We start from the raw sequence: 26,348 nt of genomic DNA on the forward strand, positions 1-26,348 counted from the left end.
GAGAGACTACCTTTTGTTCGTTTTTATAGCCGATAGCTCATAGCTACTCGCTCTTGGCGGGAGCAGTGCCTTAGGCACTGGTCCCACCGCGAGCTAGTAAACTATGAGCTATCGGCTATAAAACGAACAAAAGATAGTCGCTCCCGTGCAAATAAAAGAGACACGGCGATGTTTATAGTTACTCGCCCAGCGGTGAGCTATCAATATCGCCGTGTGTCTTTTATTCGCACGGGAGTGCTTATCTTTTGTTCGTTTTTATAGCCGATAGCTCATAGCTTACTAGCTGGCAAGTGACAATCTATGTAATTGAATTTTGTGAACGTCACAAAGCGACTTAAAATAATTCTTGACACAGTATAGTTTTGTGCAAGTATTCGAGTTTTCGCCATTTCAATATAATCGCTTTTTGGAAGACAACCAATGTGTCTTTCCATCAGAAATGTGCTAACTTGAACTTTCTTTTCAATATAAGAATTCTTAAAGTAAAATGCAATCAAAATAACATGCTACACACTGAACAATAAGTTTAACATTTTATTATGAAATAATCTCATACATTTTCATACATATTGGTTTAGATAATGGAATCAAATCAGTAATAGAAGTATACCTCATGCTTTTAGATATTATAATAAAATTATGGCAGTCAAAAAATGTGACACTGCTAGGTAAAAGGTACTATATTGTATGTAAGGTGCCTTAGGGCAACAACGAACAGTGTACCATAACTGTGATTTTATTTAGAGACGACATAAATTACGATAGACATCTTATTAAATAAAATGTACTTTAAATCAACAACCTTATATCGACGTAAAACATAAATAGGTATGCTATGTATTATGATTTTTAATACCTTTACAGAATCTATGAAATCTATCATAAGATGCATAAGCCAGTTACTAAAATACTTAATTATTCGAACAAAAATTTCCTAAACTGGGCTCTAGGATAATAAAAGCTGAAAATAGACTGTAAGGCACCCATTATTTTACGTCGCACTATACTGGATCGTCGTCAATTAAACGCCTGCCTTAAGGTGCCTTTGTCCGTGGAACGTCACATTTAAATCGTTTCGTAAATCTGACCTCCTCTGATCCACATTATTTCATTCGGATCTAAAACGATTTTGCAAAATTGAAAGTCATTCAGCCAGTGACAGTGCCATCGATACAAAATATACCTCACAAGATTGACTTACTAGAATATTTTTAATATGTACTTAGGTACATTCTCTGTGCATTAAGTTCTCTGTTCTTATACGATTTTTGCTACATAGCGGATAAACCATGCAATCTGCTACACTCTTAAAGCTCGGCCAAACATCCACGCTTTGAGAGCGTAGGCGGAGCGTTAGCGGTGCGCCGGACGAACGCGGGAACTAACGAGCGCGGATTGCGCCGCTAACGCTACGGTATCAAAACGCTTTATGTGTGGCGGAGGCTTTAATGTGCTTGCAATAAATGCGTCCAAATATTTAAAATCCGAATGGCGACCGAACTACATTATAAAAAGTTTTCCTGTCTAGTCAATATATGACCGTATTATATTACTGTTTAGTTACAGGCACCTACTTCATTAACATTACGTTGAAAAATTAAAAAATCTAATATACTTCTTAGGTTCACTCGTCTGCTATTTCATCTTCAGCTTCTGAAATAAATAAAAACACATTTTTAAGCCATTTTATTTTTGAAAATTATTTTTATTTAGAAATAAAAAATGTTAGAAACTGTAATTTTAGAACAAAACGGGACTTAATCGCGTAAACACTTACATTTATATTTGGCCCGATGTTTCGAACATCACATTAGACGGGGAGTCTACCCGTGACCATGAACATAATGTGATGTTCGAAACATCGGGTCAAATATAAATGTAAGTGTTTACGCGATTAAGTCCCGTTTTGTTCTAAAATTATGAGTGCAAATCGTGCTAGTCTAAATCAATATATGTTAAAAACTGTATCATCTATTGGATGTTAACGTGTAGAGCACTGGTACTTTTTACCATAGGGTTGGCACTATTGGCGTCCACTTCTGTGCGCAGATACAGATAACAAGATTAGGTACATATACAACATGTTTCCGGTATCACTCAAAACCTCAGACACCCCAACTGATTTTTATTTTTTTAAACTTATCTAGAGTATTCATCTTTTAATCCGATGTTTCCTTTTTTTTTTAATTGAATTTTTAATTTTCTGTACAGCTCTACTCGACTTTTAACTCTACACTCAATAAAATAATTACCAACTACCATCATAAACCTTAAAACTATTTACTATTGTACGTTACTGCAACGACATAAGGTTTACCAATAGATAGCTATGATGTCATTGTAAAACACTTTACAGCTTTGTCACAGTAAACTTCAAATTAGACAGGTAATCACAGTAAGCTAATTTAAACCCAACATTCAAAATGACAAGGTTGTAATTAGGTACGAGTTCCATTTGTTATGACTTATGATAAACATTAAGATTAAACTGACAAACAACGTCAAACTCGTAGCGGAAAAAATAATCGTCCAAGTAACCAGCCATTATTAATACCCCTAAATACTGAAAAAGGTATACAACCTCTAACAATGCGATATACACAATGTTGTATTACGAATACAATAGAATGGGCACGTAAAAAATAACTAATAATACAAATAAAAAATAAAAATTACCCCCATCAAGATATAGCTCAATCGATTCTACTCTCGATTCTGAACAAACTGTTTTCAGGTTTTTAGTGTTAAGTGAAACACGGTGTAGACGGTCAACCAAATGTTGGGATTAAAAAAAGGCGCCAAATTTTGAAAAATGTAAAGCTCGTCGGCCAATCCATACTTAATATTATAAATGGGAAAGTGTGTGTATGTTTATTTGTACGTCTTTCACGGCAAAACGGAGCGACGAATTGTCGTGATTTTGGAAGTACAGATAGTTGAAGAGATGGAGAGTGACATAGGCTACTTTTTGTCTCTTTCTAACCCCCCACTTCCCTAACATGGGGGTGGAAGTGAAATTTTCGAATTTAATGCGAGCGAACCCGCGGGCAAAGCTAGTTATTAACTGATAGTTGCCTGTATCCAACAATTCTTTCTTAAGATGTGTTCTTTAAATTTGTTAAGTAGTTGTCTTTATAAAACGCGTGCCTTCCTATGAGCCTTAAAAATTGATTGAAAATGTAAGTGAAGGTTTATTTTCCATAAATATTTTTTTCAGTACAGATGGTGTTTTTTTACGCACTAGTGCGAGAAGTGGTTCATTATATGTCAGGTCGAAACTTCGGAGGTCTTCGGAGGTTCGGAGGTTCGGAGGATTCGTAACTCGTGTCGATTTAAAACACTCCCTTCGGTCGTGTTTTAATTTATCCCCACTCGTTTCGAACTTCCTTTTTTTCGCACTTGTATCGAAATGTACTATTTCAGTACAGATGGTGTTTTTTTACGCACTAGTGCGAGAAGTGGCTCATTATATAACAGGTCGAAACTTCGGAAGCTCATCTGTACTGAAAAACGTCGTACGATACACGTGCGAAAAGGAAATTTACTTTTCTACGCACACACATTTTACTTTTCTACGCACTTGTATCGTAATGTACTATTAAAGATTTGTTTGACCATCAATAATATGCATTCTGTTCTATGGTTCTCTTACCATCTGCATGTGTTCCATTGGCGTGCTCTAAACGCAAAGTTCGAAGGCGCGCAGCGGCGTCCTCTGGCGTCGCGTTGCTTTCTTCCGCGTCTTCGAATTCCTCGTCTCCTGAAAAGAATGGTATATATCGTCACTACTATTAAAAAAACTTGTATCTTCGTCTGTCGATGAAAAGAAAATTGTAGTAAGTATGTATGGAATGCATATAGACTTACTGCGTTTTAACTTTGAGGAACAGCGTGAGATACGAGATTTTTTAAAAGTAGTGACGATATCTCATTTATAGGCTACTTGACCCTTTTTAAAAGTCTGTCTTATATGATTAAGTACTGTCCAATTAACCGAAATAAAATATTACTCAAGCTAACAACATGGGCCAAATTGTCAAAACAGAGGTTCAAAAGTCTGAAGCTTGTGTCGAGAGATGGCAGTCTATGCACTGTGATTACACATTTTACTTTGACAGTAACTCTCTATAATACTTGATCCTCTTTGTACAGTACAACAGTACAAAGCATTTATTCATGATAAACAGACATAAAAAAATACAAACAAATGGTTATAAAAATACAGTATAGATATTGTTTACCACGAAATGGTCCCGCCTCAGCATATTGCTAACCATAAGGTCAGCGCTGATCTTCCGGCGAGACCATTTGTGGGCCACGGACGCAAACGTATCCTGAACGCGTCCATTGTCTATAGCTATACCTTCATCAAACTCTTCTCCATCCATGTAAGGGTCCTCATCTAGGTCATCCTCGGGGTCTGGGTGTAGGGTCTGTCCCTGAATCATGGCCTGGTACATTGGCTGGAGGTCTGACTCGTTTTGCGGGACAAACCTGCAAAATTAGAGAGTTAGATTACTTTAAAATGAAATAAATTAATAACTGCTCCTTAAATTATATATAACAGGCCTTTGCATCTATAACAGATGATTCAAGCAGCATCCTTGTGACACTTACGGTGGCTGTATAGCCCAATTCGAGAGAGGATCCCACACGGCAGGTGTATGCTCCCCCAGATGGGCGGGGGTTAGAGGCTCCTTAAATTAGTTGTGTTTATCATGAACAATTTATTCTTGTGTAGACATTAAATTAATGCATGCGACATTTCAAACACAATGCATATTATTAAATGACTAAATGACTATGACTATGACCAGGCCTGTCCCACTCGCGCGTGTAGGCATCGAGTGTGCACGGGAAAACTTTGTCGATTGCTATAAAGCCACTTTGTCAGTTTATTCATATAAAGATACAAGTAAATCTCGCCTTAATGGCGACAAAGTGGGACGTTTTACTAAACACACTCACATATCATAAGGATTTGTACTCACAGCAGATTTGTGGAGGGTGGGTCGTCAGCATCAAACTCATCATCATCATCCTCCTCGTTGGCGTCACCAGCCGCCTGGTTTAGCTCTGGAAGCCTGGGAAATTCGAAATGGATAAATAAAAATAAATAAATAAATATTCGGGACACCTTACACAGATCAACTTAGTCCCAAACTAAGCAAAGCTTGTACTATGGTTGCTAAGCGACGATATACATACTTAAATAGAGAAATACATACTTATACATTTTTATATTAAAGGAAAAAATGGAAAAATTTACGCTTCCGGCGGGACTTGAACCCGCATCATTTGCAATCCGTGCAAGGCTCTTAACCAATTAAGCTACGGAAGCCACGCCGGACATCGCAAATCTTTCCTTTCCTTATGCCTTTCCTAGCGCCATACCGACAGACTATTACATCTTGTAACGGCACTGTTACTGGTGAATTCTCAATATAACTTGAGACTCCAGTGCCGTTACAAGATGTAATAGTCTGTCGGTAGATGGCGCATCTAAGACGTGTGTAGACATGGAAAGATTTGCGATCTGGCTTCCGTAAATTGGTTAAGGCACTTGCAAATGAGTCAAGTCCCGCCGGAAGCGTAAATTTTTCCATTTTTTCCTTTAATATAAAAATGTTTAGAATCGTTAGCAGACGTTTCTGCTTGTTAAAAATAAAATTTACATACTTATATACATAGAAAACATCCATGACTCAGGAACAAATATCTGTGCTCATCACACAAATAAATGCCTTTACCGGGATTCGAACCCAGGACCGCGGCTTAGCAGACAGGGTCACTACCGACTGAGCCAGACCGGTCGTCAAACAAATATCAAATATCATCTAGTCACATCACAGGATGTGGCCTATGATGGAGTGAACTCGCCCAGAAGATGCCTGTCCACTTTGATTTGAAGGTTGCCAGGTTACATCATGCATGTTTTGTGTGTATGTTAATACAGTTTAGAGATGGGCCGAATATTCGGTAAATATTCGGTATTCGGCATATTTGGCAAGATTTTCAATGTTCGTATTCGGCCGAATAGTTCGGTTACATTGCCGAATATTTACCGAATAAACAAAGTAAATAAATATCGTAAGTTGAGTCGTTTTTCATTGCATAATAACATCCTATTTCAGCATTCTGAGGAACCGCCAAAAGGAGATAAAATGCGTTAAAATATAAGTACCTACAATAATTATGTTAAAAAGTAAAAATTACGTAGCTTAAGAAACAAAAACCAAAATTTTCTTATGCACTAAATTACAGGAACATTAAGAGCCTGTACCCATTGCCAATCATTGAAAAGCTTTTAACTCTAAGCCAGGATTTAAAATATGGCAGAACCGAATATTCGGCCGAATGTTCGGTTCGGTAACAGCTGAACCGAATGTTCGGCCGAATATTCGTATTCGGCAAAGTCCGTATTCGGCCCATCTCTAATACAGTTACTTTAGTACTGTAAAAATTAAAAAAAAATGGCTCAAGACAGAAAGGCGTGGAAGGATCTTGTGGAGGCCCTATGCACCTATAGGGTGCACCCTAGGACAATCAACAACAACAACTGTTATGAATGTGTTTCATGTCATGTGTGTGGAGTTGTTGCCCCATGTAACATATGAGACTCAGCGTTACCCAACACGGGCATTTGTTGCTTACAGGGTAGGTAGCACCATCCTCTGTATCATATTCCATGTGTATTTTTTGAAATAAACAATTTTGATTTTATTTGATTTTTTGAGACTGAGGGCAGGGCTCGGATATGAGGGCAGGGCTCGGATACCGGTTAAATATTCAAACCGTTATCATGTACTTGCGGACAAACCTATAAATTTCGTTTTCGCTCGAAAAACCGCTATTTTTAAACCGGTTTTTAGGAGAACTCTTTCATAAAGGTTTCGTTCGATTAACCGGTTTAGAACAAAATAAACCAGTTTATTGTGCAGCATAATAGGTAATACTGTTCTAACCAAACAAAAAGCTCGCTGCGTGAACGTAGATGTTTAGGTGCGTCTCGCCGCTCGTTGAATAAACCGGTTTACTTCGGTTAAAATAAAATTCTCATAATGTTCGCGTTCTTTAAAAAGTTCGGAGTAAAATCGAAATAAAACGAAAAATAAACTGGTTCCGAGCCTTGACTGAGGGATTGGAATTAAAACATATTTTTACTTCTATATTATGTGGTAAAATACCTTTGTTCCTCAGTTCCGAGTTGTATATGGTTAACGTACCTCAGTTCATGTCCGAGCACCACAAATAGTGCGGGCACGGGTTCCCGCTGTATGGCATGTAGCGATATGTTGGGGTAGAGCAGAGAGATGGTGGCTGACGCTCCGCCGTTGGCGCCCACGCCACCGCCCCACACTACATTACTAGGAGAAAACATTTAAATTAATAATTGCGACAATTTAAATTAATAAATGCGACAAGAACTGGCAACCCAGGCCGTGTAAACAAACAAAGAAAGAGCTCGTCGCTATTTTAAATCGTAAAAAATAAAACAAGTGTCGAAAACAAGTGCCGAACAACTAAAACTTTAGAAGATAACCTAACAATTGGAAAGTCACCACAATTACACTGATTTGTGCACACTTACTTGGAAATTAACATGGGTAAGATACACATTTTTTACCGTTACAGTTTAAATATACGCCACTACCACTAATATTCCAATATTAACACCCAAATGAACGGTATTTATCACGAACCTCGACGTGACGACACAGCTGAAGATTTAAAACTTCAAAGTGACAGTTGACAGCTGACGCCCGAAACCAAGGGAGCGTTCGGAAACCACATATAATTAGAAATTGTTGTTCTTGTCTCAACTCGATATAAGGTGATATCATTAATTAAGAAAATCGATAAACATGTCTTTTGTGGTGGATAATGTTACTAAAAGAAAGAAAAACAATCAGTCATTGGATACGAAAGAAGAAAGCGATCTTTCATCAGAGTTAAGTGATTCCAGTAGAGGCCAAAGTTTACCAGACCTATCGACTTTTGTACCTACGGCAGAATATTTTATGGACATGAAGCAGGAAATAAATGACTTGAAAATTCAATTAGCAGCAGCGCATACTGAAGTGGAATCATTGTCGGTCGAAATTAGAGACCTCAATAAGCAATTGACTGACCAAAAAACAATTATTGAAACTTTAAAAAAAATGTGTTCTGACCCAGAAACTGTTAAACATCGAGCAAGAAAGGGCAATCCTAAGCGACTACAGCTGTCTCATATCACCAGTACGCCTGCAAACTCATTCGATAACTCAAATCTAGGAATAGACTTACAAACAAATATGCAACAAAGCGAACATAACAACCATGCAACAAAGCTTAAAAATTCATAATCTTAAAAAAAACTTGAAATCATAAACAACAAGACATGCAGATCTGTCATGTAATTGCATACAATTTTTTTTTAAGATTATGAATTTTTAAGACTGTCTGGGGGGAGCCTAACACAAAGTGAAGTACAGCCACAGACAAGCGAAAAGGAACCGCTTTCAGGGGTACCATCGAATATAGACATGGAAAGAGAGAGTATTCGAAAAGACTTAAAAGGGGAGCAAAAAGAACCAATACCAATATGTACGAATAAAGTCAGCGACCAAACACAATTGAAATTAGGAAATAGTCAACAAGACACAAATAATATGTACATCCTCGGAGGACAGCAATGCAAAGGACTAGCTTCTATCCTGATTAAATTAAGGGAGAATACCAAATTCGAAAATTATAACATATACTCGTTCTTAAAACCAGGAGCATCTAGCCAGGACATCTTAAGGTCTCATTCGTCACTTCTGGACAATACTACGAGCAACGACAAAATAATTGTTTGCGTTGGGGAAGAAGACTCCAATCCATCGACGGTATTTATTGAACTCAGTTCTTTCCTAAAGAAACATTGTGAATCCACTGTAATTATTCTAGGTATAAGATTCAATCCTCACTTAAATGAAAATATGCTAAATAATATGTTAAGATTTATTTGTACTCAATTCAAAAATTGTTTGTATGTACCAATGTTAGCAAATGGAATCAACGGTAAAAATGATTTAGTCACCATGGCTCGCAAAATCAATATGTGTATTGATAGTTTATACTACGATAAAAAATACCTCACGTTTAAAAGTAGACATGCTCTAATTAATAGTGTGGAGAAGACATACAAAAGGGGTACAATTCCATACTTCTTTAATAAAATTAATGAAAATAAGCGTAATCACAAGATCAAGCCTGAATTACAGAGTAACTTAAATCATCAAAAACTTGCAAATGAGACACATCCCGTTACATGCGAATCACCTATAGAAAATGAAAGTAATAATTTAGACGAGACATCAGAAAAGAGTTGTAAGTTTTTTCGTTCCTAAACAAAACAATAGCCTGATAGTCCTTCACCAAAACCTTGCAGGAATACTAAGTAAACGGGACATATTACAAATTGTTTTAGACGACTTTTCAAAAAAAAAATAAAGATGTGGACGTTCTGTGTATAAGTGAAACGTTTATCAAGGCCGGTGAGGAGAAAAATATTAATCTCGATAACTATCAATGTGCTGATTGGTTTAGTAGAAAGACGCAGAAAAGAGGGGGCGTATGCATATTCTGCAAAGAAGGTATAGATTTCGAACGCTTGTCCTTTTTAAAGGATTTCCAACTAGATTTTAACTTTGAATGTTGTGGAATAGAAGTAAAAAAATACAATTGCCTAATAATCTGTATATATAGGATTCCTAGTTCACCTCCTAACATATTTCTATCACAACTAGAAAATCTTCTTACTAAGCTAAGAAATAAAACTAAGAAGAAGGTCATCATAACAGGGGACTTTAATATTAATATTCTTAAAGAATCTAAACATTCAATAGAATACCATAGAATACTCCAGAACTACAACTACTACATTCATATAAATAAACCTACCAGAGCAAATGCATGTTTAGACCAAATTATAAGCAATGTACACGAAGCCACGGGGGAGCTTCATGCTTTAGAGTTATCAGATCACAACACCGGTCAGTTGCTAAGGCTTCCTGTATATCCAAAAGAAAATAGTAATTCGCTTAAATACGTTAACAGACGCGATTTTAGCAAAGAAAACGTTAAGAAATTTTATGACTGCCTTTGTAATTTAAGCTGGCACGAAGCGTTCACAGAGGTTGACTTTAATGCTGCTTTCAATAAGTTTCATGAAGATTTGTCCCTCTTCTTCAATCTATGTTTCCCGTTTAGAAAAATTAAAATAAACAAGAAAGGTTCAAATCTAACATGGATAACCAAAGGAGTTAAAAAATCCACTGACACAAAGCGGCTACTTAGGTATAAGTACTATACGTGCAAAAACAGTACAAACAAACATAATTATCGGAACTATTCAAAGATTTTAAAAAAGTGCATTCAATATTCCCAGAAACTAACAAACTCGAGATACATACGATCAGCCAAAAACATCTGTAAAGCAACATGGAGCATAATTAAAAAAAGTACTGGACAAAACTGTGCAGAACGAAATACCGTAGAGAAAATCAAATTTGATAATACTATAGTTACAAATCCGGAAGAAATTGTTGAAATATTCAATAACACATTTGTCAACATAACCAATAATAGTTCACCACAAAATCAAAGTGCTACTAGTAATAAATATAGCCAGAAGATAAATACACAAATCCAGAATATGTTCTTGTTTCCCACAGATGAATTCGAGGTATACAGAGTTATAAAAAATCTGAAAAACACTCCATCCGTAGGCTTCGATGGAATTTGCACAAAAATATTAAAACAAACTGCTGTACTGTTGTCACCTATCCTTACTCACCTAATAAACAGATCGTTTTCTGAAGGTATATTCCCAGAAAAACTGAAATTATCCATTGTAAAGCCGCTGTTCAAAAAAGGAGATAAAGAATCACTCGACAACTACAGACCCATTTCTTTGATACCTGTGTTATCGAAGATCATAGAAAAGATAATGCATACAAGGATTACAAAATACCTGAAGAAGTATGATATATTAGCATCACAGCAATATGGATTTCAAAAAGGCAAGTCTACCACTCTAGCAGCGTTTAATTTAATAAAAGAGGTAACATTAAGTATAGATATGAAAATACCAACTACTGCTGTGTTCTTTGATCTAAGTAAAGCGTTTGATTTTGTATCACATGATATATTACTCAAAAAATGCGAGGCTTATGGTCTGCGGGGGCCCATTAAACAGTTAATCGAAAGCTATCTCAGTAATAGATACCAAAAGGTAGAGTTAACGAGCATTGATTCAAACGGTGAAGCTGTTACCTATCACTCTAGCGCAAAGCCTAACAACGTGGGAGTCCCTCAGGGAAGTATTATGGGTCCCTTACTGTTTTTAATTTATGTGAATGATTTGCCACTAGTAACGCATCATCATTGCACTCTCTTTGCTGATGACATCTCGGTTGTAGTCAAATGCACAGATAAAAACACATATAACGATGACATAAACCATACCGTCCATAATATAATACACTGGCTGAATGACAACAACCTACACATAAATTTGACTAAAACTACATACATGCAATTCCTTAGCAGGTTCGGAAACAAAGAGGACATTACACTAAAATACGAACACCACGTTATAACAGAATCTGACGAAGTAAAATTTTTAGGTATATTAATAGATAATAAACTGTCCTGGACTCCACAAATTCAACAAATATGTAGTAAAATAAATCGTTTTGCTTATGCACTTTGGAGACTTGCCAAAATAACAAACCAAAAGACTGCATTAAAAGCCTACCATGGCTATGTTGGTTCAATTTTGAGGTATGGGGTTTTACTATGGGGTAACTCGGTGGAAGTAAATAGGGCATTTCTAGGACAAAAACAATGCTTGCGTGGTATATGTGATGTACATTCTTTAGTGTCATGTAAACCATTATTCAAAAAACTAAATCTCCTGACTGTGCCCTCTTTGTATATCTTCCAAATGTGCGTGTTTGTTAAGACCAATGCTGACTTATTCTGTACAAAAGACCAAGTATGCCATTTCAACACGAGGTACCCAAACCGGCTATACTGTCCGCGAATAAGAACTGACCTATGTCGTCGAAATTGTTTCCCTATGGCCATATGTATCTTTAATAAGTTGCCCTTGAATATTCAAACTCTGACATTAAATGAATTTAAAACGACACTATTCCAGTGGCTATTAGAAAAGACATTCTATTCAATAAAAGATTTTTTAAATAATTAAGTTTAGTGCTCTTGACCTAGGATATTGTGATTATAACTTTTATTTTAATGTATTATTTTCAACTTATTTATTGATGGTAATGAAATGTAAATTTAAATGACTGACTAGTAGTATATTTGCATGCCTTTTGTCAATAGACATTTTCTATTTATAAAAATGGCCTAATATTTTATTTATTTAATTTTAATTTTACTGTAGGTTAAGATATAATTTTGCATGCCATTTGTGGCTAAACATGTATTGCTACTCAAAAATAATAATGTACCACCTAATGTATACCATGTTTATCGCAATAAAGTAATTCATTCATTCAATTCATTCATTCATTCATTCATTCATTCATTCATTCATTCATTCAATTCAGTAACAGTGCAGTTCAGTTGGCAATGGGCTTAGAGGTCTATAGGTCACAGACTACTTACCATAAGGTGGACTGTATGCGTGTTTGCCGCACAAGCACTCAACATGAAAATTTATTTTTGATACTTATTGAATTGGTGAGGATTGGTCAAACAAAGGGTTGTGTTTTGTCACAGAATATATAAAAGTACAAGTACTGAAGGCTCACTCTTAACAGGGAGAACCATTTGGGACGCCGTGGTGGACGGTCGTGTCCGGAGCAAGTCTCATAAACGCGTAAAAACCCATCGAAACAATAGATCCCAAGTGCAACCGCTGCACGTGCATCTAAATACCGCCGACGCGCCCCGACCCGACCAAAGCTCCCGTGACGCGTTGTACCTAACTTCAGACTTTTGTGACAGTAGTGTTAAAATGTATAGAGCTTATAGTTTTCGCGTTACGAGTGTGCCGTGTGTTTTCTTATTTACTCAATTTATAGAGACAGTGCGAGACCAAAAACACCCAGTAGCATCCAAACAGACAATCCGCAGTACGAGTTACGAGCTTCTTCCCGCACCACAAGCGTGTGCAGTGTGTTTACATACTTACAGTGACAGTTGCTCAATTTTTAGAGACAGTGTTAGATTAAATACCTATACTTAGGAGTACTTAGTAGCGAATCAAGCCAAGTGCCGGTGGCTCTCGTCGTCGCGCCGCCCATACCCAACCTGGGCCCGGCGCCTACTACCCAACGTCGAGAAGCAGCGGCTGATGCTAACTACACCTTCATTGCGACCAAATTGGTGAGCTCGTTCCATCTCTGTTGTCTTACTTAGCGCTAACACCGGTGCTCCTAGGTTTAGGTGCCTATTTAACTAGATTTAGCTTGACCAAGTTGTTAAGCCTCAACGAAAGGGATATCAGCTGATTACAATTATACGCCCAGTTTAGCTAATTATACACATTGTGCCTAATTTATATAACGCGACTATTTATTTACTATTTAATAAGCACAACACATAGTATGCTTGTATTCCACATAGTTCAATCTAATGGTAATTATTTATTTGTTTCTAGGCGAGGTAACAAAATGTAAATCGGATACAAATATCATGTAACTGTACTAAACATATATACTTAATACTAAATTTATATTTTAAGAATAACCAAGCGAAACATTCAATAATGTATACCTATCATTTGTACACGCTATCATTTTAAGTAACTTATTATTATTACACCTACCTAACTTTGATTTCAAATCTATAATCTAGCATCGACTTAAGATAAGGTTATTTGTCACTAGCCTGAAAGAGCCAGTCACGTGACCAATTTCAGTTATATTTAAGCTAATCTTATAGTCCTATTGAATCTAATCTTAAGTTACATTAAGTAACGCCTTATTTGATCAGTTTTAAATTAATGAATCGAGAACAAAAGTTAACATTGACTCGCAGAACCGTTGAGCGATAGCCGTGACGTTACCATAAAATTATACCTGACTATTTTAGTAACTAGGTAGGTAAGACAGGTCACATAGTCCAGGTACCTCAATTAAACTATATTAGCTAAAATTTCCACTACGCAATTTCCATGGGCCGCATAGTTCATATTAGTTAATTAAGTTATGTGTCTAGAACTAGCGCTACGGTTCTGCACTAGACAGGAAAGTTGATTTAAGAAGGCCTGTAATGTTGGTCTCAATAAAACCGATAGCGATGTCTATTTGACCAGGTTGTCAGCATTAAAATTACCATTGCTTTTGCGCTGTATAACACTTTATATCATACCTTTGGTACCGTTTTAACTAAGAACTGTAACGAAATATCTTAGTTTGGAAAACATACCTATAATATTGTGGATACTAACTTCACTTTACTTAGCTTTACATAATAGCACCTTAGGTACTTACTCAACAGCTGGAAATACAAACAAGTATCTGAGACTCAAAAAAAGGAAAAAAAACACGGGCTGTTTTCTTGAACTATCTGGGCAACTTTTACAACATAACACATTGCACTTTCAAACCATAAACCAAGCCAATAACTTCCCATTAAAGAAAAGGATAAATTACTCTCTTAAAAAAACCAAGACAATTTCCTTGTAAAGACGCACACATCTGGCCTCCAGTCACCGCTATTCTGCCAAACACGGTCAAAAAGGATATAAATTATGCAATACTCTATTGATATAGGGTTGTTTAACGGCCGGCCGCCCGACCATAGTATAACTGCAAACCCCATTAAATCTTTTCATCCAAATGTCTTTCCAAATTCCTGACGCAAATTTATAACTAAGACAATAGGCCCCATCTGGCATTCGAACCCACGCTACCTACTAGAGAAAAAAATAACAATCGCTTTTATTACCAGACCAGACTAAACCGGCCAACTATATTAAACTATATTTTTATTCTCTCAGTTTTAGGTACCTACATGAATACATACGGGCGCGATCTAGTGTTGTAGTACCTGTGGTAGTCAAAATAGTGGGTACTAACAGAAGTATAGTACTTATTAAGTGATTTCGAGTGTAGATGATGAAGTGACTATTACTACCATAATTTGTTGTTGTTATTATCTGTGCTATCCTTAAGTGAACTTGTGTATCTAATGCTATATGTGTTGTGGTGAATGGATGCACCGTGAAAGTATGGGCCTAAAATTGTGAGGGTCTTTTATGAGCTCGAAGAAATAGATGTCACAAGAAGATACCAAAGAAATACATAAACCCTTATTTGCCTAAATGGTAATACATAGTTGCATCAGCGCTTTAAAACGTTATTCATTCTTAATTATCCCATCAGCGGACGTGTTATCAAACATATCGCCGTAGACGTCTACAACCAGCAACACTATTACATTACTCTGCACTTACCCACAACAGGACAACGTTACTGGAGCCCTTATTACTTCGCCAAGTCTGCTCATATTATGGACACTCAAACTGTTTGCACTAAACCTCACGTGTTTGTCGTCTGTCAAGAAATAAGAAATACATCGAGTTCACAAAGAATGACATGAAATGAAACTATCAACGAGAATAAGCAACAGAAAAAATAACTCATTATCTAAACAGTGCTCAACTCAACCCTCTTCGTAGATCATCATCAAGAATGCGCTGCGCAGCCGGTTGAACAAAACTGAGAACCGTGCTACAATATCTACAGAATGCTAGCCTCAGTTTTATCTTACAGTGAAAGCAGTTACAGTGTGAAATATTTACCAAATTTAACAATTACTTAGTTACGTTTTGATTTTTTAGTGTCATTTGTTTAGTTAACGTATAGTAAAGTGTTGTGGGTGATCTTAACAGTGGCAATGTAGTAATCAACCAATATTTACACACTTCACGCGTAGAGACTACTTATGGAAGAATTGAGACAAAGAAGAACAATATACATGGGATCCGTGGAGTTATAGAAAACTACCGATATACTCCACTATCGCTGAAATAACACAACTACAACGTGCAACGACATCAAGCTGGCTCTGAAACCGTAAAAGAAGACGGGAGAAGCCCCTCTGGAAGCTAGCCAGCTTCCGTCTGATACATCCGAGACGAAGAAATGACAAGTGAGACAAAGGGGAGGGTGTATTTTAAATGCAGTCACATATCCTCACACCTAATATTTATTACACACCAAGTATAGTATTTATCTACCCAACGCTGACTTTACGATGCCTTGTATTCGGGTCGGCTCCAAATTTCCCGTCTCTCCTACTATCCTGACTGCAAACCCTACACTCCCAACCCTATCTACTGGGTGCTCTGGTGTCTTGGACAGGCTGCGGGGGCCTACGGCGGGGCAGCAGGGGTTGCTGCGCAATGAGCCAGTTTGCAAACGTACTCTGTCTGATTCTGCGTTCGAGTCTTAGTCGGTGAGATGTGACGCAGACATATCCAACGACTCGCTGCCTCTTAGGCTCAATCATCAGAGTCACGTGAGCCTACAGCGCTATTGCGTATCAAAATCTCCTCCCCCTGTAGTCTCCCCTTCCTAGTCCTTGCAGCAGGATCTGCTGGCTGGAGTTACCCCCTGAATCTGAATCTGAATCTGAATCTGAAGTACTGAAGGCTCACTCTTAACAACCTGTCAACGGACCGCATGCGACATTGAGTTCCATTGCGCATAGGGTTTGCAATCCGGATATTCGAATATCCGAATTATTCGAATATCCGCCAATATTTTTATCCGAAAATATTCGAATAATCCAAGTGAAATTATCCGGATAAACGGATAATTTCTATAAACATTATTTTTTATTTATAAGTAATATATTTAATAAATAGACGTCACTGAAACCAATTTCGATCAATTCTTAATACGGATAATGTTATTGCTAACAAGTTAACACCTATATCTTCAAAATCAAACTAATATTATTTCATTCTAGCTTTTCTAGGCAAATTGCTTCACCCCACGCACTCAGTTCTTATCGAATATTCGATTAATTGGATGATTTAGAAAAACAGAAAAACGTTCGATTATCATTTTTTTTATATGAAAACGTTACCCCAATCTACTTTCATTACTGATAATAGCTAACGTGAAGTTATCTGTAAAACCGTACTTAATAAGGGAGATTTATACCTAGATTTCCTGGTCCCTTGTTGTTTTGAAATTGAAATTTAGCGCCTTACTCCGAATTTAGCTGTTACCAGTTCCATAGCAATTTAGTACGCCAGAACTCCCTCCACTTCACTAAGAAATAAAAGGTATTTTCCTTTTAAGTCCTTAGTTACATGCATACACAAAAGTCGGTCTAATTACTACTTATACTTCGAAATCCTAGTCGATCTACTGATCAGCTTGGAAACTAAAACCCATCAAATCGCTGCCGAGCAATTTGAAGCGTTTTGGATTTGAATTTTTAAATAAGTTCGCCTTTGTGCCTCCTCCTTCTACATTCTTTTAAATTTGATGTCTTGTATATTTTGTGTTGGTAGCACAATAAAGAATTTACTTACTTGCTTATTTGTCACCTATCCCCTTCCATTGGTACTTTGGTACCAGCCACTGTGCAACTAAAGTCTAAAATGATCCACACCTGGATAGGAAGTGTCTTCGACTAACTGGTCTTCTCTTTTTTTATTATTCTGTTTTGCACGAGTACCTATATCTTTGCTCATTCCTGTTCTAATACCCTAACCAGGACGCTTTTGTTTAGAGCCTACGAAGAGAGTTTTCAACTTTTTATATTAAGTATCCGATCCGGTCCAAGATGGCATCTGGTACGGGCGCAGGCATTTATGCAAATGACTACAGTGGTAGTATCAGCAAGGGCAATTATGCCACTGTTTTCCAAGCCGAGACATATGCAATAATTGCCTGTGTTCATGAGAATATAGTTAGACAAACCCAAAGGAAGAATATCTATATACTCAGCGACCGTCAGGCGGCACTCAAAGCTTTCACATCGCCCAGAGTTGACTCTAGACTGGTATTAAACGGCATTCAAGCTCTTAACAAGCTTGGAAGGTAAAACAGGGTGCAACTGGTATGGATACCAGGGCACGAAGGCTTCACTGGCAATGAAAATGCTGATGAACTTGCCAAGGCCGGATCTGAAGACAACTTCATAGGTCCGGAATCTTTTGTGGGCCTTTCACAAGGAACCATTAAAACGGCTATCTATCTAATCACCAAAAAGAGTGGGATGCCCTGGTAGGCCTGAAGCATTCAAAGCTCTTTATGGCGGAGGGTAGACTCTGGGTGGAGCAAAAAGCTAGGAAAGCTAAACAACAGACAACTCCAAATTATAACGGAGGTGTTCACAGGCCATTACGGCATCAAAAGAATTTTGGCCAAAATGGGACACGCTGACAACACTGACTGTCGCATGTCTGGCGAAGAGGAAGAGACCGTCAGACATCTAATGTGTGAATGTCACGCCCTCGCCAGACAAAGAATGAAGAACTTTGGAGCAGGCTACCTAGTACCAAAGGACTTCAGAGAGCTACCCATGAGCCTCATCATCCGATACGTGTGGAGATGGTCGAGAAGCTCCTGAATAGCTTCAGATCTTAGGATCGAAGGGGGTAATTGCACAAAAGATCCCGATGAGTCGAAATGTATCCGGAAGGACCCTCGCAGATTTAAGATAAGATAAGTATCCGATCCGATAAGGACTGACTCCTATACATTCTCGAAATCATTCAAGGCGCCATCTTTGATTTTTGCCTTTGACATCCTTCCTACATCCGATATCGGATCGGATAATATGACAACGCTGTATAGCCCTATAACCATCATCATATCCAATGATGTTGTTTCACGTTCCACTCTACACAAGCCATCCTCTCTACCATCCATTTCCAAGGTAAAGGTATTGTCAGAAAAACTTCTCCTTATACCTAACACCTAACTAATCACTACTACTGTCTTATATCAACAGCTCACTATCTGATTGCAAGATTCTAGTCAATAGAACTAAAGATAGAGAGTTAGGTGTGTTTTAATTTCTACAGTTTGCTGATTTACGCAAAAAATAAATAAAATAATTATGTAGGTAAATTTCGCATTATGGCACTCATCTATCTCAGCCGTAATCAATTCCACGCTTATACGCACCTGGAACATTAATTTTGTTCCATTTCATAAATTATCCGAAATTATCCGATTATTCGAATATTCGAATAATAAAAATTGTATTATCCGAATTATTCGAATATTAAAAACCCGTCGGATAATGCAAACTCTAATTGCGCAGCATGCAGGTTGTCAAACTTTATGGGCCGCGAACTCGCGGCCGTCGAAATGCACGAAAGAAACACGCAGTGAGCCGCCCTGGTTTTGTTACAAACAATTTCCATAGAATACTTTGAATGAAATCTAAAAAGGGACACTAAACTTTTAGAGGAGCGCTCCAAAACATCCAAGTTTATTTCACTAACATGACAAATGAGTTTTGGTAAAATTGTGTGCCAAAATAATATAGACATAAATGTAAAAACTCAAAACTCACTTGTCAGGGTAAAACCTCGCTCGCGATTTAATACCTAAAAGTGAAGTAAAACTGTGTTTTATCCTATGAAAACTGTTTAATTGTGCTTGTGAATATTGTTGGAAACTGTAATAGTGTTATCTGCACGTAAAACTACGAATTCTGAACAAAAACAGTGCTAAATAGCCGTGTCTGACATTTGTGGCTACTGAAATATATAAACCTACCCTCATTATTTTTTCTCAAATTGTCATTCAGTGATACCAGTGCAAACATTCTAAAAACTACCAAAAAAAAAAATGTCTGGAAAGAAAATCGGAAGCCCTAGCGTATCAGCACAGGGGAAATGTTCGAAATGTCAGAAAGCACCAAATGAAAAGAAGTTTTCTGTTAATTGTGATATGTGCAAAAATCTGTTTTGTAACGACTGCCATGGGCTGTCTCCGACGGAAGTTAGAGTGCTTGAACTAAAGACAGTCGCAAGAGTTATGACTTTTTACTGTCCTGACTGCCGATCGGCAATAACGCAATTGCCATTGATTCTAAAAAAGCTAGATGAACTAACCAGTGAAGTGCAAAAGCTGCGGGTACGCCAAAGCATGCTGGAGACGGAATCAGCTGTTCGTGAAATAACTGAAAGATCAAATAGGGCTAACAACAGTAACAACATCATCATCTATGACATTCCTGAGTCTACGAGTGAGACCGCAGAAGAGAGAAAAGAGCATGATATGCGAGAAACTACGACTTTGATAACCAGTGTTTCGAAGAACGTGAGCTGTGTAGGAATAAAAGCGTTCCGCCTGGGTGCTAAGTCCAGCAGCCGCACTTCGCCACGCCCCCTCAAAGTCATCTTACGCAGCAAGAGGGATGCGATTGAAGTGCTCAGCAACAAAAAAAGACTAGCAAAGCCAGCTTCTGTGAAAGCAGACCTCACTCCCATGCAAAGAGAATACCTACAGTATCTAAGGGAAGAATTGAACAGGCGTATAAGCGAAGGTGAAACAGGAATTACCATCAAGTACATCAGGGGCCATCCAACAATCGTAGAGACCGACAAACTAGCCACCGGACCGACAAAAAACCAATAATTCACATCAGTAATAGCCATAATGTCCCAATCCCAACAGGGGCCGCCAACAAGTCCAACAACAACAGGGTCACCACAGTTAGCGTAAACTTACCTCCTATTATTACGGTTACCATTTTCTATACGAACATACAATCGGTCACTTCTAAATTCGACCTTTTTCTGACTAGAATAAATAATCTGAAACCTACCCTCATTGTTATTACAGAAACATGGCTAAAACCAATTATTCCCGACTCTATGATAAAAATACCAGGCTATGACTTATACAGGGATGACCGGACTAAAAAACGTAGTGGTGGAGTAGCAATATATGCTGCAAATGAACTGGATATTACAATGAGAACGAAACTTAACAGCAAGTATAACACTAAACATACATCTTTGGAATGCCTATTCTTGGACGTAGAAATTGGTAGCTACAAGTTCATATTGTGTGGTATATATAGGGGACAGGACTCAACAATTGATCAGGACAATATCCTACTTAATATGCTGAACGAAGCTTCGGAGTCTAATCTGCTAATCGTATTGGGGGATTTTAACTACAGGGGCGTCAAATGGCCAGTGGAAAGTTCAGGATACCTGACACCTAGAGAGAACAACTTCGTGCAGTGGTACAACAACTCCAACTTCCATCAACTAGTAAATAAAGACACCAGATATCGCCAGGGCAACCAGCCATCCTGCTTAGATCTTATACTAACTAATGATGATATACTCATATCAAATGTAGACCACCAAGCTCCTATTGGTAAAAGTGATCATACCTGCCTGCAAGCTACCATACAGTTCCAAACAAAGATACCTAACGCTACAAGACATTTTCGATACAACTACAATAAAGCAGATTTTAACAAAATAAATGACACACTATTACCTAGGTTACCACACAGAATGGACTCAGTGGAGAATGTCACATCACAATACGATATTTTCCTTGCTGAAGTGAAGAATGCCATGGCCCTACATGTGCCGCAGACTAAAACAAATACTGTTGTACGTGATAAACCGTGGATCTGTAAAGAGACTCGAGATATGATAAAGCAGAAAACAGAACTTTGGGATAAATATGTGCTAACTGGTTTGGAAGAATATCACAAAGATTACCGAAGGCTTAATAACAAGTTAACTAACCGTATAAAAGCGTGCCGAATTAAATATGAAACTAGCTTATTGAAAACTGGCCCAAAGCGATTTTACTCCTACATTCGCCAGCAAATAGCATCGAAAGTGAGCACACCCAGCGTTGTCTGCAACAAACAAGGACTTACTGTAACGTGTGCCCCTGACATTGCTGAGGCCTTTGCGGACCAATTTGAGGATGTCTTTCAGATAGAACCCCAGGGACAGCTACCACAACTAGATCCATCACTCAGAGTTCAGGAGAGCATTACAGATGTTACCTTTTCAGTAGATAAACTTAAACAAGTCATTAAAGATATGAAAACAGATTCTGCACCAGGACCAGATGGCATCCCAGTTATACTACTGCAAAAGTGTGACGCCTTACTCGGCCCATTAGCATTGATAATGCAGACATCATATGACACAGGCATTTTACCAGAGCAATGGAAAACAGCTACTGTCACTCCAATATACAAAAAGGGCAACAAGCTTGAACCATCGAACTACAGGCCGATAAGTCTTACTAGTGTAGCATCCAAAGCTATGGAAAAAATTATAGTTAAACACATAAGAGGATTTCTTGCCCTGCACAGTGTAATAGGTGACCAACAGCATGGTTTCTGCCCTCATCGATCTACAGTATCCAACTTGTTATCTTGCCTCTCTTCCTGGACAAAAAGCTTTGACAACAGAGACCCTACGGATGTAATTTATCTTGATTATGAAAAGGCATTTGACAAAGTTCCCACAGAAAGGCTACTTCTTAAACTAGAACACTTGGGAATCCGTGGGAAACTGTTACTATGGATAAGGGCTTTCCTGCAACAAAGAACCTTTGAAGTTAGAGTTGGTTTGACCAAGTCTCGGCAAAGACGGATCAATAGTGGAGTACCACAAGGTTCAGTCCTAGGCCCGGTGCTTTACATACTGTACACAGTTGACCTTCCACAGCGCATCAAGTGCAGTATTAGTACTTTTGCGGATGATACTAAGATATTTTCTAACCCATTTGTTGACTATAACCAACTACAAAGTGATCTAGATGCCATAGCAAGCTGGTCTAAAGAATGGTTAATCAATCTAAACTCTGCTAAATGTACAGTACTCCATATAGGAAATAGGAATCCCCGTCTGACTTATCACTTGGAAGGCAATCCACTAACGGTTGTACAAACGCAAACTGACCTGGGCGTTAAGATCTCCGAAAACTTGAAATGGGAGGAGCACATATCTACAATCGTCAAAAAAGCCAGAAGTATAATTTATCTGATCAGAAAAGCTTTCAAGACTTTGACACCAGATATGATGCTAAAAATATACAAAACTTATGTCAGACCTATACTGGAGTACGCTTTTCAAGCCTGGAGTCCCTACTTTGCCAAAGATATTGATATGCTAGAGAAAGTCCAACGTAGCTTCACTAAACTGCCAAGACAACTTAAAAACAAGCCATATGAGGAAAGGCTAAAAGAACTAAAGGTCACTACTCTAAAAGACCGCAGAGAACGTGGGGATTTAATAGAGACATTCAAAATACTAACTGGACATTACGACCTCAAGGAATTTCAAGAGATATTCAAGCGTAATAACAACACTCGTTTGAGAGGTCACCTCTTAAAGCTAGAGAGAGATAGATCTCACAGTAACCCTTATAAACACTTTTTGAGCAATCGAGTAGTGAGATCTTGGAACAAACTCCCAGAAGACGTGGTCTCAGCACAAAATGTGAATCAGTTTAAAAATAGACTAGACAAGCACATCACATCTACAACTCGGCTATGATTACTGTCACAATGATCACTGGATACAGGCTATATCAGTTCTTTAACTGCCTGCCTGCTTATTAAATAATAATAAAATAATAATAAAATATACACTAAATATAGAATGTCCTTTCTGAGACACATAAGAACAATGACATTATTATTTTGGGATTTAAGGACACAATTTGCCATGTACAAAAATACAAAATATGAAGAATACATTTAACTCTGATAGGCTTACAACAAAAAGAATCAATCAAACATACAAAAAACACTTCATATTTGGTTGCATTAAAGGTTAAAATAAACAAATTGGTATTTTGAAAGAAAACGTGGGACACCTGTATAAAACTAAAGCGTTAATTGTAAAACTGAACTTACTTTTCTGTGATGTACAATGTAGCAGTTCCCAGTTCTTGGCCATCTACCAGGAGCTTTGTACCTGGAGTCTGCGAGAGTATACCCTCAACGGGAGCCGAAAAGGTGGACGAAACAACAACCATTTTGACCACTCAAAGACCTGTATCAAACGGTTTATTGAACAACCTATTAGATAGATAGGTTTAAAAGGTCGCTAACAATAGAAAAGCGAGTAAAACTTTCACAAATTCGTGGGAACACGTTTTTCTTTCAACGATTCGCGTTTTTGCATCAATAGTTTTGTTAATAATAGTAAGAACGTTTCCGATTACACTTGGAGATATTTTATTATTCTTTCTTTGTCTTCCAAACGTTTTGTTCAAGATGATACCAATGCCATATTATGATTTATTTTTACAAAATCAAATAGATGGAACTTATGAAAAAAAAAGCTAATATGAATATTTTTCCTTATTTAATGTGTAAGTTACTAAAACCATACTTTCAAATTATTGTTATGATACTGCTGTCTTTGTGTGAAGCATTAACTAAACGTAAAGATATTAAGACCAATCAGAAGAACTTTTTCATCAAAGGGTCTTCTATGAACCAATCATCATTCATCAATACAACAACCGACAACGAGAACGCACTTCCGTTTATGTATTGCCATAACTTGAAATGAACATGACTTCTGAAATATTTTTTTTTCAGTAGTATGAAATGTATGAATAAATATTTAGTTTAAAGTATTAATATTTATGAATTGGATTGAATTGATGTTAAAAATGTTACTTTATCCAATTCATAAAATGCCGTTTGATTGTATGTCATGGTTTTTATTGTATTTTATTGGTTTATTATGGAAATATACATGCTTTTTTCAAATTAGATAATGGTAGCACTGCTTTTTAGTTGTCAATGTCAAGTTGAAGTAAAGTGTCTGACTGTCTGTTGATGATCATTATTTGTGTCTGTTGAACTGCTGGAACTTGTGGAAGCTAGAAGTCGAGCAAAATTATTGAACATTTGAACCGAACAAACAGTGAAATTACTCAGTTGTCTTCTTTAGTACATTCATAAAAATCTAAATGAAGCAAACGTCCTGTTCCTAAGAGACTAAAATGAAAGACAGTTATCATTTTGTGAATGTTGAAGAAATAATTGATCAGGACAACAGTGGCTCAGAAAATCTCAATGAAAATAAAGATGTAAGTTCCTTTACTGACCCACTACGTTTGTAACAAATTACAATAACTGACGAAGTGTTTTTTTTTATGTATTTAGGGTCTGAAGCTATCAAATTTGGACCAAGATTGCCTTGTTGACCATTCTGAGTATATCTCAAAACCTAAATACTATAGGCTGGATCAAGTTGTATTTGCCGAGTCTATAAAGCATGGAGAAGCATCTACAGAGGAACCAGGTATTCAATATAAAATACTTTAGTTCTATGACTATGCTATGCTTCACAAAACTACAGTTAGTTTGTCTGTGGAGTCATTTCAGTCTCTTTTTATACATTGTTTCATATTTAACTTAAAATATGGAAATGTAGGAGGAAAAAGATAGACAAATTAAAATATAACTTCTAATATGTTACTTAATTCTAAAAACTTAGTTGTAGTCTGCAAGTTGGACATTTGCTTTAAATTTTATCCAAAAGTAAAAAAAAAATACATGTCTAAATCACATGATAGAAGACTGCATTCTTAATTGGTAATGCCTATTTAAAATTAAACTTTGTAGAGTCTAATATATATATATATGTTGCACAACTTTAAATTTAGCTAAAATTTTAGTTGTTATAATAGATTGTAATTACAAATTTATTTTAATAGGTCAACAGGAAGAATCGGGAGAAATAAAATTCATAGACAATAATATGGTAAAAACAAGACCTGGCAAAAGAAATAGATATTTTATTGATATCAAAGATGGCTGCTTGGAGTGTCCCATAGTAAGTTCATCCTACATATTATAATGATTAATATTGACACTGCTTAAATATGTATGTTTAGTTATAATTTGCTACCATTTGAATTTCTAACTTTTAACAAAATTTGAATCAGGAGGATTTTACCTCACATTTCTTACTTCATACTCAAGTTACCTCTTATTATGTTTTACCTATATTTCTTTACATGTCTTTCTTTAGTTTATACCAGCCATACTCAAACTGTGCTCTGCGGAGCCCTAGGTCTCCGCAAAACCTCTCTGGGGGCTCCGTGTGAATTTTGGTTGAGTGATCTGCGACTTCAACTCTCTTCCAAAGATTCACCAATTGTAAAAATAAAAACAGTTCTATGTAATATCTCACATTAGAATCTAGTGATTAGATTTTACTATTATGATTAAGACTTATTAAAATAAAGATTGCTATAAACTATTTTTTTATTTATTTAATTTAATGGTTCCGTCAGATATTTTGTTTTCCAAAAGGGTTCCATGGGAAAATAAGTTTGAGAACCGCT

General features: G+C 37.0%; 1 protein-coding gene across 2 annotated transcripts; it reads right to left on the bottom strand.

Moving 5' to 3' along the window:
* Positions 1-514: 514 nt before the first annotated feature.
* LOC125237206 (methylosome subunit pICln-like) lies at positions 515-24,185 on the bottom strand. 2 transcript variants are annotated; one of them, XM_048144202.1, is made up of 6 exons: positions 23,896-24,185; positions 7,227-7,367; positions 4,992-5,084; positions 4,364-4,494; positions 3,653-3,760; positions 515-1,653 (listed from the first exon to the last, which is right to left on the bottom strand). In XM_048144202.1, exons 1-6 carry the CDS (start codon positions 24,015-24,017, stop codon positions 1,625-1,627), a joined length of 624 nt encoding a protein of 207 aa, XP_048000159.1. In that variant the 5' UTR covers positions 24,018-24,185; the 3' UTR covers positions 515-1,624. The 2 variants fall into 2 exon arrangements, with proteins under 2 accessions (XP_048000159.1, XP_048000160.1); XM_048144203.1 differs by lacking the exon at positions 23,896-24,185 and adding an exon at positions 7,592-7,725.
* Between the last annotated feature and the right edge of the window lie 2,163 nt (positions 24,186-26,348).

Source organism: Leguminivora glycinivorella, chromosome 20, assembly GCF_023078275.1.
Source record: "Leguminivora glycinivorella isolate SPB_JAAS2020 chromosome 20, LegGlyc_1.1, whole genome shotgun sequence".
NCBI lineage: Eukaryota > Metazoa > Arthropoda > Insecta > Lepidoptera > Tortricidae > Leguminivora > Leguminivora glycinivorella.